Source organism: Syngnathoides biaculeatus, chromosome 9 (assembly GCF_019802595.1).
Source record: "Syngnathoides biaculeatus isolate LvHL_M chromosome 9, ASM1980259v1, whole genome shotgun sequence".
Taxonomy (NCBI): Eukaryota; Metazoa; Chordata; class Actinopteri; order Syngnathiformes; family Syngnathidae; genus Syngnathoides; species Syngnathoides biaculeatus.
Window position 1 is genome coordinate 13634475 of NC_084648.1, and position 12043 is coordinate 13646517.

A 12043-nucleotide genomic window follows, 5' to 3' on the forward strand; every position below is an offset into this window, starting at 1 on the left:
TAGCTTGAAGTCATGTTACTGTGTAGGTTTTTAACCCGATGTGACATGTTGACTGCGAACATTCCGACAAGTAGGATGTTATTTTTATCTGTGGAGGAGGTCGAAGTTCTCATCGGAGGACTTCTCCCCGTTCCATCCTCTGCCGTCGCCGGATGGTGTTTGAGAGCGCTTTGGCGTGTTTGTCGGGTTATATTTAGCCTATTGATGCAAGCGGCATTCCGGGCCCAACAGGCACCGAGACACGCCGGCAGTTTGGCTTTAGTGTCGGCGAGTGCGAAGATCAGCGAAGATCAAACTGACCGACTGCAAGTTGACCTCTGCGAGCGTCGCCCGCTTTTTCGCTCGAGGATCACAGCCCGGACGCTCGGGGCACCTTCACAGGTACGCAAAAACCAAAGTGGATTTTTTTTATTCATTTTTATGTACATAATTGTTCCCAAATATCATGTCTCATTTAGTTGGAATGGCGCACAGTAAATATTCTTAATTTCATACAATACTGTACTATTTTTTTTTTAATGCGTGCATTTAATTATTGCATTTAAGTTGGGCCACATTACGGCAAAGGCCAAGAAATATCTCATGTGTAAGCGTTGTCTTTGAATGCAGTAATCTGCTTTTAAAGAACAAAAGACGAATAAAACAACACAATTTGCAATATTTTCTCCGAGAACATTATCGTCAATGTGCAATTCTTATATGAATAAATATTGAAGTGGTGGGAAAGCTGTAGCTTTAAAACATGTGCGTCCCAGTCATGTTACAACAACGACTTTTTATACGTAATACATTGAAATAAAAGTACTACTGTAAATGTATTGCATGATACAATATGAACAAGGTGAACAGCAGATTTGTGTCACAACGATCCATATTTTGAATTAAAAAATCTTGAGTGCTAAATTACATCTTGATTGTACTGTAGTAAAGTGTTTAATATCTCGCAAAATAAACTCCGCCTCACACTAAAAACATAAATGCTCGGGAAAATGTTTTACATTGAGTTCAAATGTACACTTTCAACATATCTCAGTGAGACTGAAAAAAAAGGATTAAAAGAACACAAACAGATTTGAAACTGAACAGTTGTGATCAAATTTAAAAATATATTGTATATGGATAATACATTGATGAGCGTAATGATTAAGGTAGATGGAAAAGTTTGAGTTAATATTGTAAAAGGTCTTAAAACTAAAGAAAAATCTTGTCATTTCAAGAAAATGAACTTAAAAAAAGTGTATACTGTGATTTATATATATCATATAATGATCCAAAATTTCTGCCAGATATTTAACCCCCATTGTCATCATTATGACCCATTCAAGGGTTTTCGTATGCTAGCACGTCAGAAAAATGGCGCCCGGTCAACGCCGTCATGTATTAAAAAGTCCAAACAACCTGACGGAGCGTCCCGAATGTGTTTCCAGTCCTCCCGTTGCACTCAACAACAACCTTGCCAGGACGCGCAATGTCACAATTCTGCACAATGCCAGCTGGAGAGAAGAAGAAGCACGCGGCGGCCATTTGTCGAGAGGTCCACAGCGGCGAGGGTATGGCGCGCGGCCACGGGCCAAAACACGACACCGCTGCGACAACACAAAAGCGGGAGGGCCATAAATACGACGAGGGCGATCGTTTGCAAGCCGGAGATGACATCGCTTTTGTCTTTGGCCTTTACGGAGCTCTATTTCTGGGTGGCTCGTGGGTTGGGGTGGGAAGGGAACTCGAGGGCCAAATGTGAGGGGCCGCGAAGCTCTGCGACAGCCGGCCGCCCTTCTGTCATGTCTAAACTGAGTCCGCAATTCTGACGTACGATGAAAAGCCAACAAGTTACAAGTTGAGAAACAAATAGAATATGAGGGTGTCGTATCCACCCACCCATTTTCTTTGCCGCTTATCCTCAAGAGGGTCGCGGGGAGTGCCGGAGCCTATCCCAGCTGTCAACGGGCAGGAGGCGGGGTACACCCTGAACTGGTCGCCGGCCAATCGCAGGGCACAGAGAGACAAACAGGTGCACTCGCAATCACACCTCGGGGCCATTTAGAGTGTCCAATTAATGTTGCATGTTTTGGGGATGTGGGAGGAAACCGGAGTGCCCACCCAGAGGAAACCCAGCCAGGGACGGGGAGAACATGCAAACTCCACACAGGCGGGTCTGGGATTGAACCCGGGACCTCAGAACTGTGAGGCCCAAGTTTTACCAGCCGAGCCCACCGTGACGCCACTTACAAAACAAAGCCGCCAAATTTATCTCCGGGGTTGGTGGGGGGTTTATCTGAAATTTTCAGAGTTTTTCAACTGATTCTCCTTCTACAATTTCAAAATGAAAGGCTTTAGAGTCAGAAGGCCCTTTCAAAATTGACATTTAATCTGTCCAAAAATGATCATCTATTAACACAAAATAACATTTTTGTCCATCTATTGATGCCGGTGATACACAAAGACAGGCAGGACCGTGAAAAATTCTTCCAGAAGGTCCATCATTCACCGCTTTATCCTCAATCAACCAATAGGCCAAAATTTCCTAAAATAAGTTTCCAAATTATATATACATTTTCAATTTCTTTTGCAGGTTCTGATTCGAGATGTCATATAGAACAGTGTTTCAATTTATATTCTGTGCTGTCCAGGGTAGATTGAGTGTTTGATGATATAGATAGCAGGAGTAATATAGCTAGATGTACTTTACTGCCCCCGGTGGCCAAAATGGACACAGCAGAAAGAGTCCTACAATGAATAAAAGCATAAAATCATGATGAAACTTCGATTCAACATATATATATTACATAAAGTTCAATACTATAGAGCAGGGGCGTCAAACCCGTTTTCGACCCTTGAATTGCTTCATCATATTTACACATGAAATGTATGAATTAGGCTTAGAATCAAAAATCAAGGCTAATGGAGTTTTCAACTGTTGTTGATGTTTGGAAACATTATCATTTATTATATGACAATCTGAAATTTTCGTCCGAATTTGAACAAGAATCATGGAAGTTGGCACACATGATTTGCCTTTACGGGCCACATAAAATCATTTGGCAGGCCAGATCTGGCCCCTGGGCCTTGAGTTTGACACCTGTGCTATCGAGTGTTAATTCTCAAGCACAAGTTACAAAAAAATTTGTTACTGTTTTTTTGCAGCTCAAGAACGGATTACTGGTGTTCCATTTTTTTTTCCAATGGCGATAAATATGGGGTGTCAAATTCATTTTTGTCACGGGCCACATTGTAGTTATGTTTTACCCTCAGAGGGTCGTTATGATCGTGGAACCATACACATCTTTAATTGCCTCATCATATTTATACACGAAATTTGAGAACCAGTTTTGAATTGGAAATGAATCGTAATGTGTTTTTCAACCACTGCTCACAAAAAGACGTTTAGGGTTCGGGTTGGGGTTAGGGTTAGGCAATGTAAGATGAACCCCCATCAGCACTCAACCATGATCCAGGTGCACGGGCCCTCTTTGGACTCGTGGAAGTCCCAACTAAATGAACCCTCCCCTCAAAAAATAGAACATCCCCCCCGGGAAATCGAATTATTTATTTACTAAATTTTGAATTTATATGTATTCAATAAGATTAATTATGAGTGACTTCCGCCTTGCAGTAGGGTTAGGGTTCGGGTAATATCTCAACGGGATCATTTGTGATACATGACAATTTGAAATTTTGGTCCAGATTTTCGCAAGAATCTGATGATTGAGGTATCAGGTGGCGGTTCGGATCTGGCCCCCGGGGCCTCGACTTTGACACCTGTGCGCTAAACGATTCCGTGCACGGGCGCCACTAAATGTCGCTTGTGCGTCGTTGCCGGCGATCACCAGGCGACGCCATGGATCTGGGAAAGAAGCACAGCACCCCCAAAGACATCATGCTGGAGGAGCTGTCGCTGCTCTCCAACAGAGGGTCCCGCCTCTTCAAGATGCGCCAGAGACGCTCGGAAAAGTACACGTTCGAGAGCATACGGAACGAGGCCAACGCGCAGCTTAACGTGAGTTCGCCGCCGCCGCCGCAAACGCGTGGCCACGGTGACGATAAGAGGAATGGGAGCGTTCCGCGGGAGCCTCCTCGAGGCACTTAGCTGACAAGCTACGACTTCCGAGTTTATCAGCGCGTGTGTGCGTGCGTGTAAGTGTGTGTGGGTATGTCTCGGCGCATACAAGTCAAGCCTGTCGAGTTGAACTCGAGCTGATAGTCTTTACTGTGTTTTGCAGAATGATATTCTTGCCCAGAGTGCACACATGATTGAAATTAAAGTGGACGCGCCGACCAACGGCCATACTAGCAATCCAGAAGAAGCCGTTCCAGGTAATGAGGCTCCTTAGTACTCCTTACTAAATGTGTACTATTGATTGACTACAATCCGATTGCCGTTTACTGTACATGATATGGAAGTAAATCTGTGCCACCAGGATTTGAATTAAAGATGCCACTGAAAATTTTACGTTGTTATTTCAAAGTGATGACATTTTCAATAGTTGAACTTTTCAATGTTAACAAATTCGCCATATAAAAAAATTCTACCGCAATATTTATAGTCTCCTCAGATTCAACTGGCTACAATTCGCTGTCTGAAATTCAACGTCTAAATTCAGTGTTGAGAAGGCGGAGTTACTTCAGGTCAGAACCCAACACTCAGCCAATCCAGTTACGCTTTCTTGGTCACGTGACGTCACATACTAAGAAAGCGAAACTGGATTGGCTGGGTGTTGGGTTCTGACCAAAAGCAACCACTGATCTGGGAAAAAAAAAAAAAAAAAAAAAAGACTGGATAGCGCATACATATCTAGCGGTGTCTCGATTGGTTGAAGCCAGTTGGCCGCCATCTTGGTACTCCCAAAACATGTGGAGGACAGGGTTGACAGGTTGGATTATTGTGGGGTTTTTCTCACAATTTGGTATGTAGAATTCAAACTGGTCGGGTGAGCTTGACATTTTTTCAGTTCTAGTAACGGGATTTTAATTTGACTTGGTAAGCCAAAAAAGGCGAAGTGCAAAGGAAAGGCATAGAAGACCGTGACTGCCAAGAAACCTTGCATATTACCTAGGGCCCGATTTCTGTGATTTCCCAAAATACACTGTGAAGCACTATCATCATAAAATAACAAAAAATTAAGCATTTTTTGTCATAAAAACATTACATTTTAAGTCAATCAGTTAGATATATTTTTGGAAATAAGGACTCGCAATGGGAAAATACATGCTAAACGCATTATTCATTTGTTGTCTCTGCAATCTCCTATTTCAAAATTTAAACTTGTTTCACCGCATTTGAAAATCAAATTCAATTTGCAGAGTTCTGTATTATGAATTTCATCAATAAATTTCACAGAAAATATGTTTTCTTGCTTATCCACTGATGAAGTTTGGGAAAATATTTACATCGCTTTTTCGCCCAAAAAAAACCCGTCAGCCTATAAAGGTGAAGCAGAGAGTGAACAGCGAACAACAATAACCGTAAACAAAAACTTTTTTCAAGTGAATTAATCTCATCAGAAAATAAAGAAAAAAACGTTAAAAGTGTCAAAGTAAATCTTTCTAATTTACCCGTGGAATGTTTTCTCACAGCCGCGAAACCGGCGATTTACACACAGGTCGGCACGGTTGTTTTGGGAGTATCAAGATGGCGGATGGCGACTTCAGTTTTGGTGGCCGATGAGCCATCCAGTCTCTTTTTTTTTTAGATCAGTGATTGTAGCCAGTTGAATCTCAGGAGACTGAAAAAAAATTGCATTTGAATCTTGTTATATGGCCAATTTGTTAACGTTGAAAAGTTATACTGAAATAAAGCTATTGAAAATCTGATCACATTTTTAATTCAAATCCTGGTGGCACATATTTACTTCCATACTGTGAGGTCTTGATACATTAGTGACATAGTAACCATATGTAACAATTTAAAGAACATTTTTTTTTAGGGGGGTGGGGGGGCATTTTAATAGCATTTCAATTCATTTTAATAGGGGAAATATGATTATACACACACGAGTAAACTACGACTTCGAACAGCCCACCATTTCAATTTTACAGCCCTCCCAAAATAACTTCAATCCTTTCCCAGCACGCAAAGCGTTTGAAATGCGAGTCCAGCGCGGAGAAATGTGATTTACGGCATTAGCGAGGATTTAAATGCTTTCCCTTCATCATTCATTCAGCTGATATTGGTGCTGTCATAATTTTTTTTTTTTGGGGGGGGCGTGGTGAATTTGCCATCCATATCCCCTCCTCCACTCTCAGGACTCCACCATGCGCTAAAAATAAGGCCTACTGCCAAACAGTCAAGCATGAGCTAGCGATTATGTAATGTTGTCATTAAAAAAAAAAAAAAAAGAAAAAGAAATGCAACCCCCCCCCCCCCCAAAAAAAAAAATGACAACACACTGTCAAATGATAAGAGAGAGGGCTTGGCTGAGAGCTGTTTGAGAATCCTATTCCGCAGCGGCTGTTTTAATTTTTTTCCAAACAATGAGTAATGGAACGCGTTCTTCTTGTCATGTGATCCGTCAAACTGGACCGGGCTCAGTCTCGAAGGGTTGCCGTCCCATTGCGGACGCGTTACACGATGAGCGTACACTTCAACTATGCGCTATTTTGAGACCTAACATCGTAATGACAGACTAGTCAGCCTGCCAAGGTCTGAGGGGCTCTTGGGGCGCAATCCCGCTCACGACGCTCAAATCTTTCCTGCGTGGCCGCGAACTGAATTTGTTAAGGCTCCGTCAACGTTCTCTGAACATTTCAATCGTTCTATTTTTCAGCGTTCTCAAATGAGGATGACACATCTGGCGTGTGATTAACGTGTGTCTAACGCACGAGATGCGTGTAACAGCGACCAAATAAGATACCCCTAAAAACCATTAGCGTGCGCTAACGTGTCACCGGCGCGCGACGAGCGATTTGTCAACGTTAGACGAGCGTGTTGAACGTGTGACTAAACGGGTGGATAACAACAGAATAGCGTTTTGCTGGCGTGTAATTTTTACAGTGGAACGGGAACGAAAACGTTGGAAATTTCACAGTCACTTGAGTTGTTCTCGTGAGTTTGAACAGTCAGCATCATGCCGCCTAGACGAAAAAAAAAGGTGGGGTGCGGACTTCAGCTACTAGCGCTGCAAGTAAGAATGCAAAGCTTCTTTCACTAGAAATGTCTTTGGAGGAAAAAGAACACCAGGAGGAAGAGCACGTCCGAGAAGTAACGCACCATGTGACTAACACCATGAAAACCCCAGTGATGACGCTCCGACGGTAACAAACGATAAGTAAAAACCAAGTAACGACTGACTAACGATAGCCAAACGCGTGCAACCCTCGGCGAACGTTAGTAAAACGTTCCACGAACGTTCTGCAGCGTTTAAAATTAAACGTTGATGAACGCTGGTCTCGGAGAGAACTTTTGTGCACGTTCAAAACTTTTTTTCCGGACCGGCGTTCTCCGCCGATTCCCAGCGATCGTTGACATTCACTAGCGTTCAAACAACGCTCTTCCGGCGACTACCAACGTTTCCTCAAACGCTATAGAACGCTGACCAGAACGTTGTGGTGTGACGGGGCCTTTACCGATCGTTAATGATCCAAAAACGTCACATCGGGATCAGGGGAGTTTTTAAATTCCGGAACATTCAGTTTCCCTCTGAAGGGGGAACCACGTGACTTGAGGGGAGATGCAGTAGCTTGCTAAAAATATATATATATATTTTTAATATTTGCTTAGGTAATTTCATCAATGTTCAATGCATAGGATGGATTTTGAGTTCATATCGTGAAAGGGTTAGCAGGTTATGAGGATAGATAGAAAAGTTCCGGAAAGTCGGCTTGTTAATGTTGGTCGGTAACGATTTTACATGCAATGCTGAGACTAAGAATTACTGTTCCGTTAATTATTTTGCTGCCACACCCACTGTGATATGTTCAAAAATTAGGACAATTTCACGCCGTGTAAATAAAACAAACGCGTAGTCCGCCATTTTAATGCTCATGCTGACACATGAATGGTCCAACAACACATTGACACAATTAAGATAACATTTATGTAGTATTCTTGATCTTGTGAGGAGCAGAGATTTCTACTGTACAGGCGTCCATGTACAGTATAGCCGTGCCTGGCATATACTGCCCCCGTGTGGCAAAGGCAGGCAGCACACTGGCTATTCGATTGATACAGTGTGACAAAAATGTTTAAAATCTATTTATTGATCTCAATGCTGTATGTTTTATTAAGTATAATATTATAGTGTGGGTGGATTGTGGGGTGACAGATTAATGGCATTTCAAAACAATTTCAAGATGAATGATTTGAGTAAGAGTGCGATCAAAAAAATGTAATTCATCAAACTCACGACAACACTGTACAATTCATAAACGAATTATATAATAACTGATCTATTTTTAAGTCCATCCATTTCCAAGCCGCTTATCCTCACAAGGATCACGGGAGTGCTTTTAAATGGATAGGTGAAAATATTTTGTAAATGATTATTTATAAGAAAGAAATGAGAAAATTATTAAATCATATATAGGTATCAAGGCGGCACAGTGGGCTCAGCTGGAAAGCGTTGGCCTCACTGTTCTGAGGTCGCGGGTTCAATCCTGGGCCCGCCTGTATGGAGTTTGCACGTTCTCCCCAGGCCTGCGTGGGTTTTCCTCCGGGCACTCCGTTTTTCTCCCAAATCCCAAAAACATGGGACATTAATTGGACACTCTAAATTGCCCATAGGTGTGATTGTGAGTGCGACTGTTGTCTGTCTCCACGTGCCCTGCGATTGGCTGTCGACCAGTTCAGGGTGCACTCCGCCTCCTGCTTGTTGACAGCTGGGATAGCCTTCTGCACACCCTGTGACCCTTGTGAGGATAAGCAGTTAAGAAAATGGCTGGATGGATGGATAGGTATCTATCTAAAAAATAGGTGGGGGAGGACAACATTTGAATTCATCAATTTGAGGCTAAAATAATGCAATAAATATGACAGGACACTTTAAAAGGTCAGTTCTTGAGGCCAACGGTCATACTTTGCCGTCCTCTGGTCTATCACACGCACATTAAATATAAAAAGAGCAACTGGAGGGTTTTGGGGCAATGGCACTTCTGCCCCCCCCCCCCCCCAACTGGTCGCAGCCAAAATTGCACGTTTCTTCGACAGACGCAAACGCCGAGACGTTAAATGCACCCCCGATGCCCAAATGCTACCAGTCACCCTGGGAGGAGGCCATCATCAACGATCCAGGCCTGGCTGACACTTTCAAGGTGAGAATGCCCCCAGTGGACCCTCGACCAGAACTTCCCGAGTACAAGAGCTTCAACCGGTGAGAAACGTGTCCATTATACAGTAAGTTGTGGAGGTTTGTTTCAAACGTGGATACACGGAATATTTCGGTGTACGTTACAGGGTGGCGACCCCTTACGGCGGCTTTGAGAAAGCCCCGAGAGGGATAACGTTCAAACTTCCGGAGCTGGACCTGAACCCTCCCAAGTACCCGGAGCTCCAGCAACCGGGACTCAAGAGGCCCACCTTCAACAGAAGCGCCCAGGGGTGGATATCTGAAGGCACACACCTCATCCTCCCCACAATCACCCTGGAGTCCATCCAAGTCCCCGAGTCAGAAGACCTGTAAAGGGGGTCTCGGAAATGACGGCGCTCCTGGGGGGAGGCGGGGCTCGCACCCCTCCCAATTTTATTTTCTAGCCACTCAAAGGACGACGAAATCTAACCTCGGTTGATTAGTGTGTGTGTGTGTGTGTCGTACACTGGGATAAACGGCGTGTAAATAGAAAAAAATGGAATGTGCTGCAAATGATGATCGCGTGAAAGTTGACAGTACTTGTACACATACAAAAAAATATGAATAATAATACAGTACAGCTCGCTTCGTCGTGGATGTCACACAATCAACAAGAGGAAAAAATTAAAAGAAAAACAAAAAGAAAGGATGGAAATCTAGTTTGTTTCGTCCACACATGCATTGGGTTCGCAGTTCAGGTCCAAGTCCTCACTTCCGACAGAATGCTTACATTGAGTGTTAAAAGTCTACACACCCTGTTCCAATACCAAAAAAAAAAAAAAAAAAACCCCACACAAATGTGACCTATTCTTTTTAAGCATCTTTTTGAGGAGTGAGTAAAAATGAACAACTGATGTCATGAGCTTGCACAAGTTTGCACACCTGCTGAAGTGGAGTCTGTGGAACGGGACTCGTGTTCAGATGTGTTGTGAGATTTACTGCGGCGCCATCTGCTGGATCGGTTTGGTCAACAGATGGTCCCGATGCACGTGGATCCTAATGGCCAGACAAGCATCCACTTTCTTTGCCGCTTATGCTCACAAGGGTCGCGGGGAGTGCTGGAGCCTATCCCAGCTGTCAACGAGCAACTCTGAACTGGTTGCCAGCCAATCGCAGGGCACATAGAGACAAACACCCTCACTCACAATCACACCGATGGGCAATTTAGAGTGTCCAATTAATGTTGCATGTTTTTGGGATGAAACCGGAGTGCCCAGAGAAAACCCACGCAGGCGCTGGTAGAACATGCAAACTCTACACAGGCGGGGCCGGGATCGAACCTGGGTCCTCAGAACTGTGAACCAACGCTTTGGCAGCTGAGACACCGTGCCGCCCACCAAACAAGCAATGAAAATAAAATATTTAACCATATTTTGACTCACAAATCAAGCATTATGTGTTTTCAAATATTTATGTTTGGTAACACAAAAGTGTTTGTGATATCTCAACTTTATCATTTATGATATGACAATTTGAACTTTTGGTGCAGATTTTTACAAGAATCACGGAAATTGACAGTCTAGACTTGACTTCGCGGGCCACATAAAATCATGTGGCGGGCCAGATCTGGCCCCCGGGCCTTGAGTTTGACACTTGTGTTTTAAAAAGATGTGTAAATTTGTTCGTAATCCTGCTAACAAACACATATTTTTGGAACAATATGAAACGATATTACTGGGATAGACTATATTCAAAGTTGCAGTTAGAGAAATGAGATGATGCCAGAGTTGCATCGTGAGGGGTGAAGGGAACTCTTCTGTTTAAAAAAATATGTATTTCATATTATTCAAATACACATTTTACCTTCTCCTGACTATCCATGAATAATCTAAAAAAAAAAATCTAATGAGCTCATAGGGCACAAACATTTCCTAGCCCTGACTTTGGCTCATTAGGGGACTTGAACCAGCAAGCCGATGTAAAAAAAAATTAAAATAAAGGCAAAGTTGTTGATGAACCAGTCCAGTGCGGCACAGAAAAGGAGTGCAATAATTTGCGTAAGCGGTGATGTCGGCCTTCTAATTTTGGCCAGGATGCAAATGGAAACAATATAGACGAGCGCACGACGTCAGTGCGCCACGTTTCTTTATAGCGCCGAGAGCGGACAGATGGCGCGACGCTCCGAAGTTGACGCGGGCGCCCGTCCCAGGAAAGGACGTCCCCGACCGGCTGAGCGGCAATTAAACTAATAAGAGCGCAGGAAGAAGGCCTCGCGTGTCCGTGGAGACGCGCCACGAGAGACGGGCTCGAGAAACAGACAGCACACACTTTCTTGACTTTACTGTACATGAACACGGATGTACGCTACCTGACCCGAGGAGATCCGATACAAGCGGTGCAGCCTAAAAATCATAAAATCTTGTTCTGGACACTCAGTTCTGATACTGGGCCAACTGATACTCTGCCCAAAGAAAACCAGACTGCTGATATGCCCAGTCCTAATTAAAGGGAATGTTTTGGATCTTTTTTTGGGAGGGGAATTGGGGGCATAAAAAAAATAAATATGCAGCGGGACAGCTCACATCACAATTTGGAACTAAAAAAAAAAAATCCAGCAATCTGTCCATTTAAAAATATATATAATAATTCTAGCACTTGTCGTCATTAGGATTGCGGCTGAGCTGGATCCTTTCAGAACTGGCTTGGAGCGAGGGGGTGGGGTACACTCTGGACTGGTTACCAGCCTCTCTTGGGGGCAAAATAAAAATAGAATAAAATAACATTCACATTCATATCTAAGGACAAATTATTCTTCAAGAAGT

At 43.4% G+C, this 12043-nt stretch overlaps 1 protein-coding gene across 1 annotated transcript; it reads left to right on the forward strand.

Moving 5' to 3' along the window:
- The first annotated feature begins 272 nt into the window (after window positions 1-272).
- Window positions 273-10624, forward strand: myoz2b (myozenin 2b). Its single transcript, XM_061830760.1, has 6 exons — window positions 273-381; window positions 1428-1550; window positions 3831-3997; window positions 4221-4314; window positions 9143-9305; window positions 9389-10624. Exons 2-6 carry the CDS (start codon window positions 1469-1471, stop codon window positions 9612-9614), a joined length of 732 nt encoding a protein of 243 aa, XP_061686744.1. The 5' UTR covers window positions 273-381; window positions 1428-1468; the 3' UTR covers window positions 9615-10624.
- The last annotated feature ends 1419 nt before the right edge of the window (window positions 10625-12043 follow it).